Source organism: Pseudopipra pipra, chromosome 19, assembly GCF_036250125.1.
Source record: "Pseudopipra pipra isolate bDixPip1 chromosome 19, bDixPip1.hap1, whole genome shotgun sequence".
NCBI lineage: Eukaryota > Metazoa > Chordata > Aves > Passeriformes > Pipridae > Pseudopipra > Pseudopipra pipra.
In genome coordinates this window covers 4,130,356-4,155,703 of record NC_087567.1, presented here as the reverse complement: position 1 = coordinate 4,155,703, position 25,348 = coordinate 4,130,356, and the positions used below count along the sequence as shown (strand labels likewise).

The 25,348-nt window shown below is 46.2% G+C and overlaps 2 protein-coding genes across 3 annotated transcripts in view; one reads left to right on the top strand and one right to left on the bottom strand.

Moving 5' to 3' along the window:
* The first annotated feature begins 226 nt into the window (after positions 1-226).
* Positions 227-25,312, top strand: LOC135424462 (urotensin-2 receptor-like). The gene is made up of 2 exons (XM_064675700.1): positions 227-1,379; positions 23,312-25,312. Exon 1 carries the CDS (start codon positions 234-236, stop codon positions 1,326-1,328), a length of 1,095 nt encoding a protein of 364 aa, XP_064531770.1. The 5' UTR covers positions 227-233; the 3' UTR covers positions 1,329-1,379; positions 23,312-25,312.
* Positions 13,576-25,348, bottom strand: part of OGFOD3 (2-oxoglutarate and iron dependent oxygenase domain containing 3) — a 42,753-nt gene continuing 30,980 nt past the window's right edge. Inside the window, exons 9-10 of one of the 2 annotated variants that reach the window (XM_064675707.1) lie at positions 16,026-16,150; positions 13,576-13,678 (exon numbers count right to left, since the gene is read on the bottom strand). In XM_064675707.1, coding sequence (XP_064531777.1) covers positions 16,056-16,150 — 95 coding nt within the window. In that variant the 3' untranslated portion in view covers positions 13,576-13,678; positions 16,026-16,055. Of the gene's footprint in view, positions 13,679-16,025; positions 16,151-22,091; positions 23,494-25,348 lie in introns of those variants that run through there. The other variant, XM_064675706.1, reaches the window with a different exon arrangement.

Below are 25,348 nucleotides of genomic sequence, written 5' to 3'. Positions count from 1 at the left end.
GCTGAGCGCGGCTCCCCGAGCCCCGTTGCCCTCCCCGGGCCCGGAGGGCACCTGCCCGCCCGCTCCGCGCCCCAGGGGGGTGCGGGGGTCCCGCCGCCGGTGCGGGGCAGCCCCGGGGCGCGGGGGCGGCCCTTCCCCGGGGCACGGCCCTGCCTCCCGCGGGGCGGAGCGGCCGCCGGCGGGGCCGGAGCGGCGGGGCCGGAGCGGCTGTGCCGGGGCCGCCGCCGCCGCCCATGGAGCCCAACGGGACGGCGGCGGCGGGGGCGGGCAACGCCTCGGCGGGCGGCGGGGCTGCCCCCGCGGGCGGCCCGCTGCTCATCCCCTCGGCCTTCGGGACGGTGCTGTCGGTGATGTACGTGGCCGGGGTGGCCGGCAATGTCTACACGCTGGTGGTGATGTGCCACTCGGCGCGCTGCGCCGCCCCCATGTACAGCTCCATCGTCAGCCTGGCCCTGGCCGACCTGCTCTACCTCTCCACCATCCCCTTCATCGTCTGCACCTACCTGGCGCAGGACTGGTACTTCGGGGACCTGGGGTGCCGCATCCTGCTCAGCCTGGACCTGCTCACCATGCACGCCAGCATCTTCACCCTCACCCTCATGTGCACCGAGCGCTACCTGGCCGTGACCCGGCCCCTGGACACCCTGAAGCGGTCGCGCGGCTATCGGAAGGTCACGGCGGGGGCGGTCTGGTCGGTGTCGCTGCTGCTCACTCTGCCCATGATGCTGATGGTCACCCTGACCGAGGGGGGCAAGGCGGAGGGCAAGGTGAAGAGGATGTGTGCGCCCACCTGGAGCGTGGATGCCTACAGGACCTACCTGACGGTGCTCTTCAGCACCAGCATCATGGCCCCGGGCATCATCATCGGCTTCCTCTACACACGCCTGGCCAGGACCTACCTGGAGTCCCAGAGAAACCCCCCCCACAAGGAGAAGAGCAAGAGGTCCCCCCGGCAGAAGGTCCTCATCATGATTTTCAGCATCGTGCTGGTCTTCTGGGCCTGCTTCCTGCCGTTTTGGATCTGGCAGCTGGTGCGGCTCTACAGCAGCTCCCTGCAGCTCACCACCCAAACCCAGAAGTGCATTAACTACCTGGTGACCTGCCTGACCTACAGCAACAGCTGCATCAACCCCTTCCTCTACACCCTGCTCACCAAAAACTACCGGGAGTACCTGCGCAACAGGCACCGCAACTTCTACAGGTTCACGTCGTCCTTCCGCAAGCGGGGCTCCAACCTGCAGTGCTCCTGGGGACGGTCCATGTCCTCCAGCAACCAGTACGACTACAGCTCGGAGGCCCTGGGCATGGCCACGCTGAAGGACAAGTGAGGAGGAGGAGGCGCTCCGGACACACCGGGACCAGCAGAGCGTCTGGCCAAGGTAGGGCTTCGGGACACCTTAGCCCTGAAGGGGCCTCAAAACTCATTTCTGGCTCGCTCTCTCTAGTGAGGGGCAAGAAGTTGCCTGAACCCAAGTACTGTGAGATGAGCCTGAATTCCCATCTGGCTTAGGGCTGTTGGAGGGGTCCTGCTGGGAGCCAGCAGCCGTTTGGGACAAACCTTGCAGGGTTTTGGGTGCAGAAGTTGAGGTGGATACTTTGTTCAGTTCTGACACAAACTCTTTCCACGCTTTGCTGAGTTTTGCCCGGATCCAGCTCCACACACCCTTTCTCCTGTGTGGTTTCTCAGTGCTGTCTTCAGGCTACAGCTGGGTCAGAGCTGCAGAAGTCTGAAATTGGCCCAATATTGCTTCAATTTAGCTGCAAGCCTTGGGTTTGCCCTGTGTGTTACCACTGTCTATTTCTGGAGTGCAAAAAGAGACCTTTAAGCCCCTTTTCCTATTTCCTGTTACGTTATGATGCACTACAGTTTCATCAAGCTTAAAGTCTCTATTTTAAAATTCATTGCAGCAGCACTTCCAACTCCAAGCATTCAAAAACCACAAGGTAAGCTGTCAGAAGCCACAGGATTACCTAAAAAAGACCCTTGTAATTTTTAAAGGTTTCCACCTAAGGTGATTTGAATTTGCCACTGATTTTATTTTTTTTTTAAGTTGGTCCCTTTCTTAAAAGTCAGCAGGGCTTGAAAAACCTGAATGTTTACCTTGGAAAGAAAGAAAAAATGTCTTCTAATCCTATCACTCAAAGACCTGAGGCTAAAATAAAAATGACTGAATCCTTTATCAGGAAACTCATCATAAAAGAGACAATTTTTTTCATGACATTCGATCAAAAGCATTTTGCCTCAATGTATTCTACTCATTTTCTCCCTACTTGGCATCTCACAGTAAACCTTCACCACAGATGCCTGTAAGCATTTAAACAATTGTAAAATGTCAGTTTATAAAATAAATGCTGATTAAAGATGGACCATCATCAGGCTTCCCCTCGCCTGGTCTCTTCACCCAGCTCAGGGGGTTGTATCTGTCAGGGCAGAAGCTGCTGTTCCCAGCTGTGGGGATGAAGTTTGGTTCAATATTCCTCTTCCTTGTTCTGGGACAGACTCTGGGGATAAGTAAAGCATGATATGAGTTGCATAAACTATTGTCAGCAGCCAGTGATGCCCAGGGACTTGTGAAGCAGCAGCAGTGTAAGGAACTGTCATTCCCACTTTTTTATTACACACTCCAGCCCCCATCTGCCTGAGCAGAGTCCCACTCCAGCCCTGCAGTGCCACTGCAATCCCGTGTCCTTGGATGATCCTCTCGTGTCCCACACCAAACTTTGGGGTGTGTTTGTGCCAAAGCAGAGACACAAAGCGCCAACAGCACAGCAGGGACTGGGAGCAGAGAACACGGCACAGGGACACGCTGGATTTTATGCACCCAACCAACAGAAAAATGAACCCTGCAGGGCACATGTGGGATGCAGAGTGAGGAAGCACATTCCTGTGCCTGGCACCAGGCGTTCTTCTTAGAGGTGCAGTTGCTGGAGTGCTTTCTGGGGACAGGGGAATAAGTAACTCACCTGCTCATACTACTTTTAGCCCCAGGGCTGTCTTTGAAACACTGGGGACCACTTTGTCATGTTCCAGTATTGCACTGACTACCAAGCTGGGCAGCTTAAATAGACCTAACAGTGCCCATTCCTTATAAAACAGGGGGACTAGCACACAGTTCATGCTGGGAATTTTTCAGAAAATAATGACTTTTTAAATTATTAATTCCAAAGTCACTGTTACTTTTCCTTCGGTTCCCATTTCCGAGGCTGGAAGTCACTCCCATATAAGAATAACAAAGATAAGGCTGAGCTCAGGAGGTGGTGTGGGAAGGCTGGAGTACATGCACCTCCTGTGGGGTGTGTTGGGCTGTCCTGCTCCCAGGGAGATGTCCTGGCAGAGCCAAGCGTGGCTGCATCCCTTCCAGGTGTTGCACGTGCTATTTGGATTCTTGGCACAGAGCTGATGTCTCTTGATGTCTCTTGCTTGGCCCGAGGAGGAGATCCTTGGGAGGCCACTCACAGCGTTAGCAGGCTGATAAAGGATGGGGGATTACCATGTACAAAATAGTTGCGAGGCACAGGGTATCTCTCTTAACAGGTATGTCAGGGGAAGCAGAGGATGGAAGAGCTGGATTGGTATCAGAAAGAGTTTTAAAGGAATGTGCTTTCTGCTTTAAAAAAAAAAAAAGTTAAAAACCCATCCAGCCTGAAAACATATTAATAACAAGGAGAAGCTGAAAAGGAATTCTGCATAGAAAAGAAGAGATAAAAATGCAGATCAGATGAGGTCTACAGTTGTAACCTCACGTGGGCATAAGCAAACAGAAGGGGTTGATTTGGGGGACACGTCCCAAGACACCTCCTCAGCCCCCAGAAAGGATTCTGTTACTCTGCTCAGTGCTGTGAACAGTGTGTCGTGGATGTGCCTTCTGTGCCACATGGTTAGAGCATCAAACATCAAAGGGTTCATGGAGGAGCATGAAAGGCAAAATACTGGATATTTCAAAAAAAGTGTGCCCAGCAGGTCAGGGAAGGTGGTTTTCCCCCTCCATTCTGCTCTGGTGAGACCCCACCTGAAGAGCTGCCTCCAGCTCTGGAGTCCCCAACAGCAGAAGGATGTGGAGCCACTGGAGCAAGTCCAGAGGAGGCCACAGAGGTACTCCAAGGGCTGGAGCCCCTCTGCTCTGGATCCAGGCTGGGAGAGCTGGGGGTGTTCAGCCTGGAGAGGAAAAGGCTCCAAGGAGACCTGAGAGCCGCTTCCAGTGCCTAAAGGGGCTCCAGGAGAGCTGGAGAGGGACTGTGGACAAGGGCTTGGAGTGACTGGACAAGTGGGGATGGCTTTAACTGAAAGAAGGCACAGTTAGATTGGATATTGGGATTAAATTCTTCCCTGTGAGGGTGGGGAGGCCCTGGCACAGGTTGCCCAGAGAAGCTGTGGCTGCCCCAGCCCTGGAAGTGTCCAAGGCCAGGTTGGACAGGGCTTGGAGCAACCTGGGCTAGTGGAAGGTGTCCCTGCCCATGGCAGGGGGTGGAACAAGATGAGCTTTGAGGTTCCTTCCAACCCAGACCAGGCTGTGAGTCCATGATTTGTCTCTCACCAGGTTTTTCAGCCAGTGTGTTTCATCCCAGCCCCATCCCAGCCCTGCTCCTCTCTCCCATCAGGCTCTGATAAACCCTTCCAAGGTTACTCTATCCAGAGAACCAGTCCATTGGATGATGCCCCCAGAGCACGTCACTGGGGCTGAGGGGAGCCTGTTTAACACCCAGAACTGGCCAGCAGCCCCAGGATGCTGCTGTGTGTGATGAATGATGACTCTGCAGCAGCACAGGGAGCAGGCACAGTTCAGACCTTCACAAACACGACTCCTCAGGAGCCTCTTGTACTCCTGGGGATCAGAGCTCAATTTAAAAGATGAATTACATAAACAACATCCCTCTTATTGTCCCATCAGACCAGTGAAACTGCCAGAAGTCAGTAGGTTTGATCCACTTCATAAATATCCTGCAAGAGCAGATGTTCTAACTGAGTTCCTCTCTGTAACTGGGCAATCTTTGGCTGTTCTTGGTGTGCTCATGTTTTGGGAGTGAGGAGACAGTCTTCATGTATCTTCCTTTAAGAACAAAACCAAATTAATCTGGTAGCTCGCTTTGGAAAGGGATTGCTGCTGCCTGTCTGGAGCACAGAGTCCTGTCTGGGGCTGACACAAAGCTACAGGGGTAGTTTTACCTGCTGTGTTTTACCTGTACCCAGAGAATTTTGGGGAGGGTGTTGGTTTAGCTTTGGGATCTCAGCATTCCTAAGCACATTTCCCTGTGTGCAGGCCATGCAAACCTGCTGTAAGGCAGCTCAGGCAATTTCCCACATGAGGGAGAGGTGTTACCTGTCCTCAGCACTGAAAAGGATGAGTCAGGATTCCCAAAATCATGACATTAGAAACACCTTGTGTCCACAACCACAGAGGTCACAGAAGTGTATAGAAACTGAGATAGACACATAACCAGAATCTGGATGATGAGACTTGGCAAATTCTTTGTATTTTTGTTCCACTTCAGGTAAATCTGAATCATCTCAGGCCAGGACTGAGTTACAGGGTCAGTTGGGCTGTAACTGCACAACACATGGAGAGTTCCTTGAAAACAATTTGACTCTGGCTATTCTACATTCCAGGAAATCAAGCTCTGTGTAACCTGGGATCATTTGTCATACCCAAATCATTGTAATCCTGTGGTTCTTAATGCTTTGGGGGTTTTTATTACAAATGTAAGGTTGCTGCAGGTTCAGTGACACAGCTGCTTCTTCAGCAACATGGGAGATGGGAGTTTTAGCAAAGGCAACATCCTATTTCTTGATGGGACAGAGGCTGTCACTGCAAAACTCCCTACATGCTTTGCAGGAAAGAAAATAGTTTAATCACTAGAAAATATTTTCCAACACCCTTTAGGATTTAGGCATTTATAACAAAAAAAGGAAGCCCATCTAAACTGTGAAAGAAAAGCAGTTTCATCTTGAGTGTTCTCTCTTTCTTTGATCTCAGGTGGTATCTGCTGCTGCAATGGCAATTTTTCCACTTTCACTTGAAAAGCCAAAATGCCAGTCCTTTGTGGGACAAGTGAGAATCCATCTGAACCTTATGGAATTGTTGCAGCCTTTACCTTCAGTCACACATTTTCTTATCATCTTTCTCCTCACTTTTTAAAACCAAATTGGCAATCAATGCTCAAAAGCCCCACATTACAATTCAATCATAAATCTGAGCAAATAATTAACTTTTTCACACTCCTGTTTTAGCAGGCAATTTTGGTGTTGAGTGTGTGACTAAATACCAGGGAAACCAGTGAAAGAAAGGGCACTTCATGAGCATTTTGTACCTTCGGCTACCAGCAAGATGCACAACTTGCTGCCATTGCATTAACCAAGGAGAATGAGCAGGATGACTGAGTGAATAATGTGTTATAAACTATTCATAATCACCAGTGTGATGAGAGGAGAAAGTGCATAAACCTCACATCAGAGCCCAGCCCTCGAGCCGTGGGAACAGATAATGCAGAACCTGAGAAAGCCTCAGGGCAGCCCCAGAAAGTCAGGCAGCTTTGCTGGGAAGTTTGTCTGAGGAGAGGACTCCCGGCTTTCCCGTCGCATTCCGGAGTCCCTCTGGTGGCAGCAGCGATCTCCCATTCCGAGGTGTCGGGAAGACAATTTGCTTTTTAGTTCAGGCTTTAAAACACAACAGTTGCACAGAATCAGGACACAACCCGACTACATAAGAGCATTTAGTAGCTTTAAAGTGGAATGTTGCTGCAACTCCTGGAGGGGAAAAGAGTGTTGAGAAGAGAAAAGCTACTTCCAAGCACTAACTTCCCTCTCCCACATTTCTTCCTATGCCAAACCCAGACTAACTTGATTCCTGTCATTTTGCACAGCATCCTCCCAGCCAGCACCCACAGAGACACCCAGAGCTGGTGATTAACTACAGTTTAGCCCAGCTGGGGCTTTTTGCCTCATAATATTGGGTTTTGCTGCTAGTTTCAAGATTTTCTGGGGAATGGAGAGACTCAGAGTTAATTGCTGTGGCTTAGAAGAAATATATTGCTTTGTCTTCAAAATAGTAGCCGCAGCTCCACAGGATATAAGTACCCTTCAAAGTTATTGTTATTATCATTATACAAGTTTTTTGCCCTTGTTTGGGAATGTGTCTAAAGCTCAGCAGAGAGAAAGGATGTGTCAGTTGGTGGCAAAGTACTGGGTGGGGTTGAATGGCTCAGACTGAGCTTTGTGAAAGCAGACGGAGCAAAATCGTTGCCACTCACTCAGCCAAACCTCTGGGATGCAACAAGTTTCTGTCAGACACCCAACACTGGAAAAAAGTTATTAGTACATTAATATTATATTAGATATGGGTATATTTAAATCCTAAATGGGTCATATTTCAAAAGGGTTTTTTTAAATCATAAATATTTCTGCTCGGGAATGCAGCTTTCTGCTCACACCGAGTTTCTGGTTGGCATATATCACCTTTGGGGGAGATTAATTTCATTTTAGAAGGTTTCAAATGGTTAAAACTGGGTTTTGTGATCTGTGGTCCCAACTAGAGCCATCTTGTCCCCAAAGAAAAAGTTCCCAATGGAATATACCATAGCAAAACTGTAACATTTTCCTTTAGTTCCCCACCCAAGAAAGGGACAATTAAGAGAGGAAAGGGAGAAATGAATCCTGTAGAAGTCTTCTGGCATTTGGGCTCTACTTTTCTGGTTCTCTCCATTTATAATTTAAATTTTAATTTAAATGGAACACTTTGGTAAGCACCAGGAATGCTTCTACAGTGAGAAATGAGGTGCAGAGTTAAGAAGCATTCGTTGAATTTATTAGGGAAGGTTGAACTTCAGTACTGTGGAAGATCCCACCCAAACCCCTCCATCAAAATACAAGTAGTAAATAAGTTCATGCAAAATCAAAGCACCAGTGATATCAGCTATGCTTGGCAGAGGAAACAGTTCTAAAACCAAAGTGGGGCTAATGCTGGAGAAGTAAAATCTGCCAAGTTTGTCCCAGCTTGTTTTGGCCAGTCTCTGTTAGTCTTTCCTTGTGCATTCCCGTTAGGATCTTGAATTCGGCTCCTGAATCCTTAACTAGAACCAAACATGATTTCATCCAAACAAAGCAAGGGAGATTCCTGAAGCTAAATGTGGTGTGTCCATAAACACAGCCTGTTAGAGACAGTTACCCCTTCAGCTGTGTGCTCCTGCAAACCAGGGATGTCCATCACATTCACAGCAAATTCACAACCCCTTCTATGCCTGTTGTTTTCTTAAATATCAGCCTGGCATTTGAGAAGCACAGGGCTGGTTCTTGCATGGAGCCTCCTGGAAAAAGGCACCACAATTACTTCTCGGGGCACACTGAACCCATCTTCCAAATATCTGAAAGAGTGGAGAAGGTAAACTAACTGTGATGTACAAATGCTAAACGAGGAAAGGCAGCAGCACCCCTGAAGACACTCATGGAGAGGACACCTAAACCTCCAGAGAGATGCAGGTCCCACCAGACAAGCTGTGCCCAGCAACAGGCAGCCCCATCCCTGTGCCAAGCTCCCACAGCACCCTCCCTTTGGAGAGCATGGGCTGGCAGCCAGCTCCCAGCATGACACTCCTCAAAATCCCAGTAACCCCCAGCTTTAAACTGAGTTTCTGCTTTTTCTTTGTAACAGATTTTGTGGTTTTTCCTTTCACTTAACACCGTAGAAGGGAATATCTTACGGAAGTGGCGTTATTATAAAATCAGCTGGAGCCCTGGTTACCTCAGGCCAGCACATTTTGAAAGCAGCTTTCTGCCCCTGGGCAGTGTCCAGAGTAAGGACTGGTAGCAGGAACACACAGGGAGTCTGCAGCCCCCACCTGCCCCGTGGTCACTGTGGTTACCTGATCCCACTCAAGGGATCAGTTTATCTCCCTTCACATCTCCTGCTGGTGGGGGCTCTGAGGCCACTCATCCTGAAAGCACTGACACTGCTGATAACTCAGGCAAGGCTTAGAGCAAGATAGTGAATAAAATCCAGGAGAGATTTACCAGGGGGTTGGTGCTGTCGAGGCAGTGCTCCTGCTGGAGCTGAAGATTGACTGAAATGGGGGGAGCTCAGAAGTCCTGGATTCTCCTAGGAAATGACCTCAGGGAAGGCACTTCTTGTGCTGCTGTTCACTGAGTACCTAGAAAACAGTGACATTATTTCCACTGTCTGTATATGGGTGTTTTAGGAGGTCACTGATTTGTGTGACAGGTTCTGAAATCCTTGGATGAGAGATGCTGTGGATGGAAGGGAAAATGTCTCCTTGCAGGGATAACTCAGGGTTCAGGTTAGCTATTCATGGTTGGGCAGAGGAAATGTCTGTGCCCCAGAACTTCTCTGGATTTGATTTATGGAGCTGGTCAGTGAAGATGATGGTTCACCCTCGGCCATGGCAGCTGAAATCAGCCTCCTGATAAAAGCATCATCATTTCAGTGCATCGGTACCCCCTCTGAAACCTTCCTCGGTGAGAAACAATAGCAGCAGATACAGTAGGGAAGCAAAATCTTTCTTCTTTGCCTCCTGGGAGCCTCTTCCTCCCCACATTACAGGCTGGGAGCACTGGGGTCAGTGGAGGTAAAAGGCAGAGCCTGTGCCTCAGGCTGCTCTAACAGCAGGTTATCCATGCAGAGGAGGCTGAACAGAAAGAATTATCCCAACACTCATTACCAACTGCTAAACACAACAGAACTTCCCTGTCATTTTGTTGTTGGCATCTTTTTAGAATGATTAAATCTGTCGAGGAACCTCCGCCTGCCTGAGGCACAGCACAATTAATTCCCAACAACAGAAGCAGAGGAAATAACAACCGAGTAACTTTGCTTGGCTGCTTCAATGTGTTTGTTTGTTTTAATACAAAGGCGAGTTTATTGTGGTAAACATCTCTCAGACTTCAAAGCTCTGCCTCAGTCTTTGCAAGCAACTTCTCTTAGGCTGGATGAGAAATTGAAGCCCCACAGCCTACAGTGCCCAGTGGTAGAGGAAAAGCTCCTTGCAGATCTGGTTTAAATGGTGGGGGAACCACAGGGATGGGGATAGGGCTGGAGCATCACTTGCGCTTTTATCTCCATCCATATAAATGAGTATTTTCTCTCCTGGGCATTGTGTGCTCTGGGTATTCACTATCTATGTCTGTTATTCAGGAAAAAAAAAGTAAGAAGTTTTGGGTTCAGCCCAATGAAAGGCAAGAAAAAAATTTTAAATCTATAACTCTGTGGTGCGGGGAAACTGTTTGTGTCCCCCCAGTTCTAGTTCTTGTGTTCACAGTCCCAGAGGGGCCCATGGGAGCAGGACAAGGGGGGCCTCAGGCGTGGGGAGAAAGGATTCAACAGCTACCTGCAAAATGGTGAAATAATTAACGTGTCACACTGAATTACTCATTAATGAGAGCACAGAGAAATGGCTTGAGGCTGAGAGCAGCCTGAGGAAGGCAATGCTACATCAGCTCCACGCTGACCCTGGTAATAAGGGTTTACACCTGGTGTGGAAGTAGGAGGGGGAGGAGAGATGGGCACCCGAGGGGCTCTGGGGGAAAGCATGTGCCCAGGCACTTTTAGCTGCTCAAGATTTAGGGTTTCCTAAAATCTCCCCTCCTATGAGGATGTCAGTGCTGAACCAGCCTTGGGGACAGCCACGTGCCCATTCCAGGTGCAGCCAAGCCCCAGCCCGACTTCCTTGCAAGTGCTCCTCCCTTCTTGCCCTATTTACTGTGCTCACGAGCAAAACCAGTCACTCCAGGAGCCTCCAAACTCCACTACAAGCACCAAACCCACCTGCAGGGCGAGGAGTTACAGAGGCAGCAGGAGTGGGGTGTCCCTGCCCCTCTGGCAGTGTCAGGGCACAGAATGAAACAGAAAAGCTCACTTAGCTCATTAGCTTAGAACTCAAAAAAAAAAAAAAAATCATCAAAACAACATCTAAATGGACATTTTTGTCTCCTGTCACATTCTCCAGTAAATGTTTATCTCAGGAGAGCTCCAAGGCATGTGTTTGAGACTCAGTCTGTGGAGGGTCTAGGTACAGTTACAGACCTTATCCCAGAGTCTGCCTGAGCAATGTGCATTCCCATCACTCAGAATCTCCTGCCTGTGTTGGAAAGAGCTTGAACAGAAAGATCATGGATCAAAAATGACTGTTTAGGTTATTTGTGCAGTTAAAAATATGTGTTTGTTTTTAGCATATTGCTCTCTTTGCCATTCTTATTTTAATCCTATCTTTTTTTTCCCTGTCCCTGCGTGTTCAGTCCTTTCTTTGTGTTACGTTTCCTTCTCAGCAACAATCCACAGCCTCTCCCAGGACTCTGCTCCATCCTCACTTTGCTCCACAGCTAAAACCACCACCCATCACAGTCTAATACCCTGGGAGAGTTTCAAGGCTTTGGGGAAATTTCTTACCTCCTGCATTTCAGAGCTGTTTCAGGTTGCCCACATAGAAGGCAGAAGCCTCTACTGATTTCCACAACCTGATCAGAAAGCTGGCACGTTCCTGCAAGTGGGACTGCTATAAGCAAATCCTTCCACTCCATTAGACAAGTTCTGTGTGACAGCCAGGAATATGATTTAGCTTTACTCCACCTTCCACTCCTCTGTCCCCTCAGTGAGGCTGGTACATCTGGTTTCACAGCCTTGTAGTTTTAAAGGATTAAGTCACTTTACTTTACAGCGCTGGGGTTTTTTGGGGTTTTTTTTCCAATTAAAAGTAATTATTTCGTGTCCTGCTCAGGTTCCCTGCCCACCTCCAGGCAGCTGAACTGATGCAATTGATGAGCCGTGAAAAGAAGTGTTTGTGAAACATCTTCAAATGTGTTTTAAAAATCGTGGGTGAAAAGCTTCGATACACCTGAGCTCGTTCTTGTTTAACAGACCAGTCAACCAAGACCCAGAAATGGCTGAATTCACAATGCAAACAACTTCTACCCCGCTGCAGCTGGAAATATCTCGTGTTCTCAGAGGGTTTGGGCTTTGCCTTCTGCTTTCCCCTTTCTGGTCAGTGAGTAAGGTGGTGGCTTCCCCACCTAGACTTGCCCATTAGCCCCCAGGGAGGCTCTGTGAGGCTTTGTGAGGCAGAACAACCATCAGGAGCACTGACATCCTTGCCAGAGCACCCATGAAAATGTAGTCCTGCAGCTCTGACCCACACTGATGATTATGATGGATCTCCAGTCTGGAAGGGACGACACAGTTACAGGCTCAGCATGGGGGAGTTTTCCTTGGACCTGTGGGGTTTTTTCCTGTTCAGTTTTCAATTATTTGACTCACACCTGATGCACTTCACTCCCACATTAACAGCTGGTGGGTTCAAAGGCTGCAGTTGGTGAGGGCAGTGCCTGGAATGGATGGTAATTATGTACTGAGCTCATTATAATTGTTCAGTTATTGAATAATTTGGAAAGGCGAGCAGGAGGAATATTTGGTTAATTAAGAGCTCGTTTAATCGCTGCTAAATTTAGCCTTCCAGAACAGTGCTCACCTTCCCCACATTTGGAAACCTTTGCCTACCTGCACTGCCAGGGGAAGCAGGAACACACTGCTCCTTACCTCATGGTGTCATGGCTTTGTTCCCTGCCAGCTCTGCCCCTCCACATTTGGCTTCATGTTCATTAAGATCCCTCTGAAGCTGCCATCAGTCTCCAGCAGGATGTTTAATTAGAAACAACTCACCTGGAAGTGCTCAGGTACTTTTGGGACCAAAATCTCATCCAATTTAAAAAATTGACCGAACAGCAAAGTCTGAGCATGTAACAGAGCTCAGAAAGTGTGAGCAGGAGAAAATCCTTAGAGCCCTCAACATTTTTCTGTGGCTGCTGGTCTAACACCGTTGCTGTGCACGTGTTTCTTCTGCTTGAGGTTTTTGACAATTTAAAGCTTAGAGAGCAGGTTTAGCACCCAGGGGATGCTTTCTGGAGCTTGGACTGATTTCCAGAGGCTCTGGGGAGTCTTCAAGACAGTGCTCAAGGCAAAAAAATAAGTGTCTACAGCTTAATGCCATGTCTCTACTATTGTCCCAAGAATGTCAAATATCCATATGCAAACTCAGGGAGGCTTGTAACTGAGGACTTTGGGGAGAGTTTTGAGGGAAGGACTTAAGGGGGAGGTAGCATTTGACTCAAGACGAGCACAACTTTATTTAAAACAACGACTTAGTGGATTTAAAATAATTCTTTTGCTTTGGGCTTGTTGCTTAAGTGCTTTTATCCTTTGCCTTAGATTATTTTAATACATTAGAGTCCTCGTGCACAGTCAGTGGGGTGTAAGTGCTGCTGCAGATGGGATGTGGCCACCAGCTGGCACATGCTCATGAGAAGGGGACCCTCCTCCCAGCAGGGAAGTCAAGGGCAGATGTTCAGAAAGAAGGAAAAAGAAAAAGCAAAGCCCCTTTGCACTCCCAAGTGACAAATGGTTTAAAGACTCCAAGAGGTCGCTGCCCCTCTACTCCTGTCTGTCAGAGGAAGGAAGGAAGAGTCTGTTCTGAACCTCATCCTTCATAACACACTTCAGAACAAAGTAAACTTATTTTTTTCTATTAGGGAGAAGATATTAGAACAACTTCAGAACAAAGTAAACTTATTTTTTTCTATTAGGGAGAAGATATTAGAACAAGCCAGATCTCACATGTCTGGCAACATACCAGTGTTTTGCAAAGGTATCCATGAACAACTTCTATTTTGCTTTCAGTTCAAATGCTGCAAAAAAAAAAAAGGAAAATAATTTTTAAACGAGTTTTTCAGAGCAGACTCCATAAGGTCAATGCTGCAGAAGAGAAAAGTCATCAAAGCAGGTTGATTTTAAAACCTGACAACCTCGACAGCCTCCTTGCAGCAGCAAGGAGCCACATCAGTTGTGCTGTTACCCATGGTTACAAAATTGTTGAATGAAATGAAATGGAATCCAAACCTGTCAAGAGTTGTAGCTCTCACAGAGGCAGGACAAATGATGTGGAATGGTAACTCCTCGAGTACTCCACTGGGGCCTCAACTGAATATTTTGCCAAACTGCTCTAAATTAACAGAGCTCATCTGTTCTGAGTCTGGGATGCTGAGGAGATGAGGAAGCTCCTGGTGGGATCTGGTTGATTGTAAAAAAATCCCTTTTTCTTAACAAGAGGACAAGGGATAAGGCAGGTCCTCAAGAGACCCTGTGATTTCAAGTAGAGAAGTGTTACAGGGTATTCTCTCTTTGCCCCAAAGGAAAAAGAATCAAGGTGAAGTCTGGGTTAGAATTAGTGTTTTCTCTTCAATCAGTCATTTCTTCTAAATTAATAAGGCAGAGACAGCTGCTTTAGCAAAACAATTAAACAGTACATCAATAAAGCAGCTGCTTTGCACCAGGCAAGTGACTTCCCAGTGGGCATCTCCCAGTTTAATGGATGTTGGGCACTGAGGCAGCCACAGACTCCTGTTCCCCTAAGTTCTCTGCTGGATTTTGGGGGTACTGTGCTGGGAGGAGGATGACAGCAATGCTGTCAGGATCTTTTCTGCCTGCTAAGTGTCCCTGTCAAAGCATCTTTCCGTGGCACACCAGGGCAGCATGAATTCCCATCAGCCTCCTTTCCTTACCCAAGAAGGGACAAAAAGTCAACAACTACAGAGCCCTGTCAGCAAAGGATGGCTGGAGAAGGGCTGCAGACTGATCTCAACACTCAATACTGTGTGAGATGTCTCTACAAAGCTATTCCAGTCTCTGCTGGTGAAGGGTTCCCACCCTCTGCCAAAGTCCCTGAGCCAGCAGTGAGTTTACCTTTCCCCGTCCTGTTTATCCATGTGATATCAATTCCTATCAAGTATCATTTGGGATGTCAGACCTTGTTCAGCACTCAGTGTTACCCACATTTAGCATCTGCTCCTTCTCAGCACCTCTACAGCAGCAGGAGGTCTCACCCTTCCCACCACCTGCAATGTCCTGCCGAGTCCCTCAGAAAATCCCAAATAATATCTCCCAATCCCCCCATAGGGTCTCTTCTGCTGCCACCACCTCTTGGAGCCTCCAGATGTGTCCTCCCCATCCCAGCTGTCACTGCCTTTTGTACTGACAGCCAGAGCAAACCCTCCAGCCCTCACCAGACCCCAAACCTGCTCCTGGGGTGGTCCCCAGGCCGAGGGACGGGAGGGTTTTCTTGGCTGGAGCGGGTGCAGACAGAATTCTTGTAAGCATCAGTTTTACTGTCTCTTCCCAACATAAACTGGACAAATTGATGGAGTCCTGGCCCTGAGGATAAACACCACCTCCAGTGTTTAGAGTAGCTGTCTCTGGAGAGGAGCCGTGTGGCTGAGCCGGGAGCATCCCCGGGCACGGAGGGGTCTGTGGCACCGCCCTGGCAGGAGCCTTCCCTTGCTCTCAGATGTCCCCAGGAAGGATGAAGACTAGAAAAAGTCTGCAGTTCACCCAGGGGCCATAATAACAACCTGAACCTTATTTTGCAGGGTTACAGAGGAGTAGCAGTCAGCACCTGAGGCTCCTGCAGAAATCCCTGCCCGGGCTGGCTGAAGTGCCCAGCACAGTAGTTCCAATACACCAGTGTTGCAAAATACTCAGTTTTATGGAGTTTTCATACTTCAGATTAGTTTCAGCTTTTTAGCTGTTTAGGAATGGTAAATCCTCATGTGGTTAGGAAGCATTCCTGGCTATTATCTCTGAAAAGAACTTTAATATTTACAGTCAGGCTAGTACTTCTGGAGGAGACTGAGATTAGATAAGCTCATTAAGTCAAGCATTCTTTCCACACCTGCGTTCTTCCCAACAAAATGGAAATTCTGCAATTTCAAGGCTGTTAGTTTAGAGACAGATTTTATTTGTCATGCTGATGCAAACCTGAACCCCTGGCACGCTCCATGACTAAAGCTGGCTCAGATGTGCACAGGCTGTCCTCCCCTTTCAGGGCCTTGAACACAACTGGAAAATCCCCGTCTCCTCAGTGACACAGCCTGGTGCAGCTGGACTGCTCAGAATGCATTCAGCAAGCGTGGCATCAGTATTAGAAAACTAAAATCATATTTGTTTAATAGATTTGGAGTATCCTAGTCCTATTCCCACCTTTGTCTCCTCTGCAGCACAAACAAGCCCTCATCTGCACTTGGGAAGTAGCTGTGGGTGTCTGGAGCAAGCAGTGACTGAGTCTTCTTCCAGCTGCACATCCAGCCCCTGCACATCCATCCAAGCTGGAAGGAAATAAAACCAAGGTCATTAACCCTGTCCAGCTGATGGGCAGGGGAGAGGCAGACAATTACAATGGGTTTAGAGTTAATTGACCCACTGGCTTATTCATTGCATTTCATTCATTAAAAACAAGGCTTTAAGGCTAAAAGATTTCTGGTTTTTTTGCCATTCTGTCAAACGGTCTAACAAGAGGCTGTTGCTGTTCCTAATGACCTTGCCCTGTTTGTAACTTTATTGCCTTGGAAGTGCACCCACAATCACAAAACCATTACACCTCCCACTCCAGGGTCAGGCCATCAAACACCTTCCCTTCTGCCTCGCCCAGATCCTGCAAATCCCAAAGCCTGACCAGAGGACAGAATCATTAATTTAGCCCTGAACATCTCAGAAATGTCTCCCTGTACAACTCAGCTATGGAGAGGCTTTTGATTGCTGCCCTTCTGTGCATGCTTTATGGCTCAAGTATTTAATCTAAGGAGAATGATCAGGAGCACAAGTTCTCCAAAGCCTATGTGAAAATTTAGCAACAGAGTCAAAAGGTGTTTAACTTGTATTGAAAGTGATAATTTTTGCAGGATGCTGGAGTTCACAGCCATCTGGAGGTGCTAAAAGCATTGAGAAAACAAAGCCCAGAGGTCTCAAGTTCCAGTTGTTGAGGGGAAAAGGTTCAGAGGCAGCAGCTGAGATGATGGAAGACTTGAAGGCACTAATAAATGTGACAGGAGTGAGTCTTCATCTCTTCATCCCGAGCTGTGCTTTCAGCTGGGCACTCTGAGATGGGAACAGCCTTCCTGAGAAACCCACAGGCATTTATTCTGTGCTGCTGCTGAGGCAGAGAAGTGCCTGCTCGTGGTCTGAATGGATCAAGATCTCCATCAAAATGTGTAACTGGAAAGGGAAAAGGAGCAGGGACAGGACTGGATTTCCAGGTACTGTTTGAGCATGGAAAAGCAGAGTAGAACCTCAGTGGAGAGTACTGAAGAGCAGGTGCATATTCCCTACACCCCAACTAAAGGATTAACAAGTCAGTAAAACTCTGTTCTTTTTTAAGAGTTTCAAAAAACCCAAATCTTTCAAACCTTTTTTTTTCACCCCGAAGAGAAACTTTCTGTAGGTGTCTTTATATTTATTAATTCAGTTTTAATGTCATCTTGGATTATTTCTTATTTACAGGTCTAAATTCTGCCTAGTTTCAGAAAAAGTAAAATAAATGCTATACATATATCACCTGATGGCCAAGACAAGTAGCTGAAGTAAATGGCACTGAGGAAGAGGTCCTGTTGAAAGTTTTATGGAAGGTTTTACCAGCAAGAGCTTTGCTGCCTCAAAACTCTCAGTTTGCAGCTCTTTGTCTGATCTTCTAATGAAGCAATTCAGCAGAGTGAGGAGGAGGAGAAAATGTCAATTTAAATTGACACAGACATGTCAGTGTGGGAGAAATCTCCTGCAGCTGCTCCCTGCCTAACACAGTCTGAAATTTAACTTCCCCCTCTGCTTGACTTACTTCTGTTGTATTTCTGTTTCCACACCAGTAAAACACAGATTATTTTGATCATATTCGTCCCTGTGGAAAGGAATGACTCCCAAATTAATTTCTTATTTTCCTTTAAAATAAAGAAACCAATAAGAAAACACACATTTATGGCCCCTGGTGAAGTCGAAATCATCCAAGTGCACGATCCCTTCTCTCACTGCTTTTGTGTTGAGAAGTGCAAGGACTATAAATGGGCTCAAGGTTTGTTACTTCACAGCAGCCCTTTAAGTTCTGAATCACCTGGTAAAATGTGGCCTTCTTTTTATGAGGTTATTCAGTGAATCACAATTAAAGCCCTATTATGCAGGGAGGACTCCCAGAACATGTCTCCTCCTCACTAATATAAATCAGAAATAAACACATTTGTCTGCTAGAGGGAATGGAAGGAACCACCATCCAGAGCCAAGACATGCAGAATGACTCCATTAGGACCTGCCTTTGTTTATTCCCCCAAGATTTAATGGTCTGGCTGGCAAGTTAATATGCTGAGGAGGTCACCTCCAAGGTAGGAATCCACCCAGAGACCTTCCCCTGGCAGTGAAAAGCACTCTCAAAGGAAAACAGTAGGATTTTTTTCTGTGGAGTCAGCAGCAAAGTGTCCAGGCACCTACATAAACAGCTTTAAATAATTGTATAAACTGAGGAAAGAGAAAGAGACAAGTCTTCAAGGTGTCTGTCCAGAAAAATCAAGCCTCAGGAACCTAGTTGGTGCTTTTTTTGGTTGTTAATAAAAGAATAGGAAGGGTATCCATGTCTAAAATGAGCTTTTTTTTAACACTAAAGGCCTGTTATAAGAAATTCCCAGAAATAAGTAACATGAGCTCCACAAATCTCAGCTTGTCTCTATAAATAGAATATTAAATAGAATATTTCTTTCAAAAAGAGGTGCTGTGGTTTCAGGCACGTGCTCTTGCTGTGCTTCACATCACTGAGCTTCAGCTTCAAGTCTCAGGTGAAGGTCTCAGTGCAGTTCATTATGAACAATAAATCTGACATGGCAACTCATGGATTCCACCAGTCCAGATCCCTTGGGCAGCCTCTGGATTATCCAGCACTAAACCCAGCTGTTTTGATAGTTTTCCTTTGTTTAGATGCATCTAAAGGTTACAAAAATAAAGGGGATGGTACTTCCAAGCTGCTTTATTGATTCCACAGTAAGAACTATTCAAGCAAGGCATTTCTTGTTAGTCCCAAGCTCTGACCTGCTTTCTGTAGCTTCTGTTTCAGAATTCCTTGCTCACTGTCCACGAGGTATCATGAAAGACAAGAGTGCTCAACAACAGCCCCCTACCTTGTCATTATTTCAGCTTTACAGGAAAACAGGCAGGATGGAAAGAAACATCTCTGAAATAAAGGGTGGTGGTTCAAATATGGACAGTGCCTGTAATGGAAGAAAAATAAGAGAGTAGCTGGAAAAAAATGAATGCTGAATAATGAGAAATCTTAAAAATTGAGTTAGGAATTCTTCTTAAAGATTAATGCCCCACGTGGGCTAAAAGAGTCAGAGGAAAAAGCCAGCTCCTCTTCAGTCCCAGCAAGGCAGTCCATGGATAAATAAGGGACTATTATACCCTGTTCAGTTCTTGCTACACTTAAAAGTTGAGCTGTGTTTGGAGGGAAGTGAGACATGAAATGAGGGACTGGAGGGGAGCTGATGCACACAAAGATGTGCACTTTGGAAAAAGGATAGTTGTTTTCTTTGCACAGTCCAGCCTGAAGCCACCAACACTCACGTGGAAGATAAAAAATGCCCACACAGATACTTTGGGGATAAATTAAAGATCAGTAAAAGAGAGATGACTGGCAGGTTTCAGCAAACATGATCTAAAATTAGCTTTCAGCTTCCTAAGAATGTTTACAAAAAACAAGATAAGGCAGAGATGTTACAGCTCTTGCTGGTGTTTTAGAAGGAGCAACAGACACTCACCAGAGGATTCCCCACCACTCCAGGCCTGAGTCTGAGCTGGGTTTCCCAGGATGACTGATCTGCCTTCCTGAATGAGGCTGAGACCATCCATGTGCCAGAGCCATCTGTGGTTCAGAGAGGAAATAACTCTTCTGCTGCTCTTGGAATGTTTTTGCTTGGATTTCCACACCAGAGACTCAAAAAGGAGAGACAGGAGTTGGGATATATTTTATTTTTTTTTCCTTGAAGGAGGGAGGTTGGTTGTATTTATTCCTCCCCACTCAGAGAGCTCTGACCTCCAGCAGCATCTCCTGGGTTAATTCCTAGAATTTGGACAAAAGTATTGCACAAAGCTCCACATGAGCATGTCAGAGAGAACCAATTCTCCTGTAAACACTGTGCAAGGATATCTGGATGTGGGAGGAACATGAGGAACTATTACATTAAAAACAATGTCATCTTCATTTACCAGGGAAAGGAAAGCTATTAAAGGAGACATTCAAGGGTACTGAGAATTGCAATTGAAGAAACAAAACCAGATTTCCTTGACAGCACAGTCATCATCAATGCCATTTCAGCTACATTTATTTTAATGTGCACATCATTATGTGCTACAGCCTCAGAAAGCACCTGGCTGAGATGCTGACCTTAAAAGTAAGTAAGACAGGAAGCTAAATTTCTGCTCTAAATCCAAATTAAAATCTTTTTGTAAATAGATTACCCTTGTAAACATTTCTGGATTGACATTCATTAAGATGGAGCACAGTTTATTCCAGGGGGACAATCCATATTCAGGAAAATCTCAGTGTAAATGTACCTTTCCAAACCTTCAGGGGAATTAAAACCTGTGATTCCACAGCTGCCTGCACAATGAAAATGTTATACCTGAGAAATGCCAGGAAGTTCCTAGAATGCTACAGTAATGCAAGGTAGGTTTACACTGAAAACATCATCCAGTCACACACCTGTTCATTTTTCAAAAGTTCCTGATATTCTGCAAAACCTTTGAATGGAAATTAGTTTTAGAAGCAGCACCACTTCACAGAAGTCCTCAGGAGGCTTCAGTCAGTCCTGTTGTAGGGATTCAAATCTGGCTTGCTCTCCTGCTGTATTTTCCATTTCACCCTGGGACTTCTCACACCAGCAGCCTTTCCCTTTCCTTACAAATAATTTCCTTTTAAAGTACAAATCAACGTTCCCAAATACTTGCAGCAGGAACACCTTCAGGTGCAAGGCTGCAATTTTACCATCAGGACTCAGCCCCAGTTCACACTGCACAAGTGCTGATCTTTCTCTAACCACGAGGGCTCTTTGAAAAAGGTCCTCACACAACTGGGAACCACCAAGCCACATTCTGCCATCACCATGTGTTTAATTAAGAGCACTTCTCTGCAGCAGCTTGGCATCAGATTTGTGCTCCTTGAACAGAACAAATCCTGTCCTGGGCCTAATCAGAGTTCTAAGAACCAGAGTCCTGCAGTTCCCAGTAGCAAAGGGCAGCTGAACCACAGAGAGGACAGAATGAAATTCAGGTATTTCAAATTCAAAATTATCTGTCAAGAACTGGGAAGAGAGACCCTTAATAAAAAGTTATTCAGGATATTTAAGGGGCCTAAAATAAATTAAGCCAAATTGATTTCTAATGATCAGTGAATTCTGCAACTTCCACTCTGCCCCAGGAACATCAGCCTTTCTGCAATTTCTGGTTTCCTGCTGTAGGCTGCATTCAGAAACTTTTAGATTGCATTTTACTTCCTCATTTGCCATTTAAATTCTTCCAAGATCTAGATATTGCTTTTTGTAGTCCAGATATTGAAGCTTCAGACAGAAGAATCTCAGTGGGACTAAAACATACAGCATATGGAATTATTGTGCTTCTTTTCCAGAGAAATTCTCGTAGCGGGTGCAGCAGACAATTATCCAGCAAATTCAAGTGACAGGTTTGCTCATCATATTGACCAGATTACTGAAGCTTAAAGACTCCCAAAGACAAACACCAGCTTGACTTTGTTTCTGAATGTCACTCAGGTCCCAGCAGGAGAGATGCACCGGCTGTGGGAGACACCAGGATCTGCCAAAGATGAAAACCTGAGATGAGATGAGACTTCCCCCAGGGTCTGAGATGACCTTGCAGAGCAGGATTTTACAGAGGGCAGCTCCAAAAGTGCCCCTCAAAGCCTGCATGACAGCCAGGAGTGAGCAGCAAACACCTGGCCAAGTGGCACAGCCATTCCAGTGCCAGGGCTGCAATAACCTTACAGTGAAGTAAGGATTTTGGGACGTGGGTTGAATCCCAGTGTGAATCACACAGCTCCATTCTTATTTAGATTCCACTGCTGGCGGGTGTTGTTCTGGAAAAGGCACATTTGAATCCCAAAGCAATGTGAGCAATCAAGTTTCAATCCAGTAAAGCAGTTGCTGGTGATCTTGGTCTGCCTTCACAGAGACTTAAAACCTGGGTGTAATTCAAATTTCTTGGAATAAACAGGCTTTGAGGCAAGGATTTCAATAGGAAACGCAATTGACTTTATTGTTTCCTTGCATCCAGCATTTTTAACAATCCTTCCTTGTTAGCACAGACAAGGAAGCCTTTTTCAGGTTTGAGAACAAAGAAATCAAATGACAGAGGCCTAACCTTGCTGGTGTGCCCAGTGAGAGCACTCACAAGGCCAGGTGTCCTGTCACCATTCCCCTTTATACTGATCTGCAGGGTAATGCCCCCAGTACTTACTATTTCCATAAAAAGGTAGATTAAGGAATCAAAACTGTATGAATAGAATTTAAAAAAAAAAAATTAAAAATCAAAGCACATTCCCAGATTTTCAGTGTTTCATAGAAATTATACATCCTAGGAATATAACAGATCAACATTTGCTTCAGAATTTGACTGAGAAAAAAATTAGGTTTTCCTACAGTTTATTTATCAATTCCCTGACCCACAACAGAAATCTTTGACTACAGGAAGAAACCAAGGTAGTTGGCAAGATTACACTTTGTTCCTTTATCTGCACTGCAAATCACACAGCTCCTCTTCTTTGAAGCCCCTGCAGTTTATTATCCAGGGAATACCAGTGGTCCTAGTCAACAGAAAAAAAGTCTTCACACTAAACTGAAAAGAGAAGTCCAAAAATAGCTACTGAGAGACTTTCTGAAACAGACAAAACATTGCTTTGGACACAATTCAACTGCAGGTGGACACCAGTTTCCCTCAGAGCCCACAGGCTCTGATAGTAGTAGTTCAGTTAAAACAGAAGTTCAAGTAAGTCCCAGTAGCCAAACCCCAGGTGTATTGCCCATTAATGCCCATGCTCAGGAGAATCCATTCCTCTCAACAGGAAGTGTGTTCAAAATAACACTCACCTTGCTCAATTAACTTAGGTTAAACTTTCTGCATCACATGAGTAACTGAAAAGGCTAAAGAATTAAACAGGTAACAGCAGCATGGGGAGACATATCAAGGCATGGCCCAAAAGGTGGTTTGTATCTTTTAAACTGAAGAATTTTTAAAAAAATAGTACTCAAAAAAAAGAATGAAGAGCCCACTCAAGAACTCTTTGGGACAGAACAAACCATTTTCAGAATGCATCAAATCTGAGATGGTCCTTACGGAAAAGGTCACGTGAAAACAAAGTGTATTATAATCCATGGATACAGTTGGGCAATTCTGATTGAATGTGGGGTAAAACAAGAGATGTTATCTCCCTTTTTCCTCTCCTCTTGCAGGGCTTCTCTCCTTCCATTTGCCCTCGTGCTCCATCCCCAGAGGAGTCAGCCCAGGACTGGGTCCCCGATGCCGTGCTCCGGGTTGCAGGTGAAGGAGATGGTGATGGCAAAGCGAGTGCCCCAGTGAACCTTCTCCACACGGTGAAGGTTCTCTGACCCAGAGGTGAAAAAGGAAACCCGGCCTGTAAAGACAAGTATTTAATCAGTGACATGGAGTTTGCCTCTCAGCTCTCTCCACACAAGTTTAGCTGTTGTCTCAGTACCTGAGAGCCCACAGGTCATCACACAAACTGTTATGAGCTTATGCTGCACTCTGACAGCTTTATGTACTGTTTAAAACATACATTAATCCTTTGTGCTGCGAAGCTGGAGATGTAATTCCACTGTGTCTCATAGTTTATAAAAGGCAGGAGGAAGCCAAAAGCATCTGAAGCCAGTTTTTAGTTGCCTCAATTAAAAAAGCGCAGCTCTAGTGACTGCCCTCAAAGTGTATTGATTTCCTCCCTGCTCCCCTTCTAGTCTGGGCTCTAATTTTAGACCAAAGAAGGAGGAAGTACTAAAGTCTTCAAAAAGTCTTCAGTGACAAAATGCTCAGCAGGTTTACAAGCACCTGTGGCAGTTTCTCAGCATTGCACCAAGTATTTGCTATTGCTTTCTGTGCCTGCTCTGATCACTCACTGTTCAGTCAGGTTACAGAGTCCTGTATCAGTCATGTACAAATTCACTTTCCTTAGAAAGAGCCACTCCATCAGTGTATTGCCTTGAGAATTGTTTAAGAAATGCAAGTGCTTCCTGCTGTGCCCCATCCTGCCCCAGCTCTGACCATCCCCACCTGCCTCAGGGCTCTCCGGGCCTCACGTGGCATCCAGGTGAAATGCAGCGACTCTGATGTGACAGCAGAGGAACATTGGCATCCCCCTGGATGAGACAGCAGAATGGAGCCCTCTGCACTTCCACATTATTAAACTCTTCTGAGAACAAACAAGTTTGATGTTTAGCAACTGACTCCGAACTGACGCGACTCCACGGGACGGCTCCGGTTCTCCTGAGGAACCAAGGAATGCTCACCTGCTCAGCTGCTTCATCCCAATAGCTTGTCTTGTCCCTACTCGGGCTTTTTTCCCACTGTTCAAATTAAAGTTTGTTTCAAAGGTTATCAAAGGGAACTCCTGTTGCCAATCTAACTGTGCCTGGGATGCGATCAGGCAAAATGAAACACTTAGATGCCTATTTAGAGTCTGCACAAGATAAACTTACCCCACCCAACCCTTACCCCATCTCCACTGTAAGAATGGGCATGTAGCTGGTTTGCTCTTCTATAAGTGATCCAAAAGATCCAGAAGTTCCTTTGCTTGCACACTCCTAAGCAGCACACGTGGGAGACTGGGACAGAGCCAGGCTGGCTTTATGGAGCTCAGTTTACCCACTGATCTCTGAATTCAGTCTTTGGGAGCAGCCCCTGAGTCCCTTTCACACTGGGTTCCAGCTCACATCTAATCCTCATGCAGTTCAGAGTCTTTCACAGCTGCCAAGCACAAGTCATATCATACTCTTCTGTTCCTGTGGCTGCCCATCAATAATGGCTAAAGCTTTACATATGTAAAGAGCAGAGTCATTCATATGCACAGCTCATTTCCACCTTGGTGTCCTGCTTTTCTGGATGAAAGGCTAAATGAAGGCAACATGCTCCTACCCTGCAAGTGTTGCAATGAGTGCTCCCCTCAAGGATTTCATACAAAGTCCCTGCCTCATAATTTTTTTTTTTTCCTTTTAAACCTTATTTCAACATCATCAAAGTACTTTGATATCAATCCCTCACCTACTCACCCAAAGCTTTGCCTTAAACTGACTTTCAAGTTGTTTTGTTTGATCTCTTTCTAGAAGTTGTAGTAATTCAGAGTGGGACAAGGTTCACTGTATTGTTTAAGCCAGTTAAACTGGATTTTTTGGCTACACAGAAGGTCTTTTAAGTCCTTTCTTTAATAAATATGTCTTCATATATATATGGTATCTTACAGCTCCTTGTGTATCTGGTCC

Excerpts from the sequence above, each read along its gene's own strand:
- LOC135424462 (XM_064675700.1), top strand. The coding sequence starts at position 234 with ATGGAGCCCAACGGGACGGCGGCGGCGGGGGCGGGCAACGCCTCGGCG.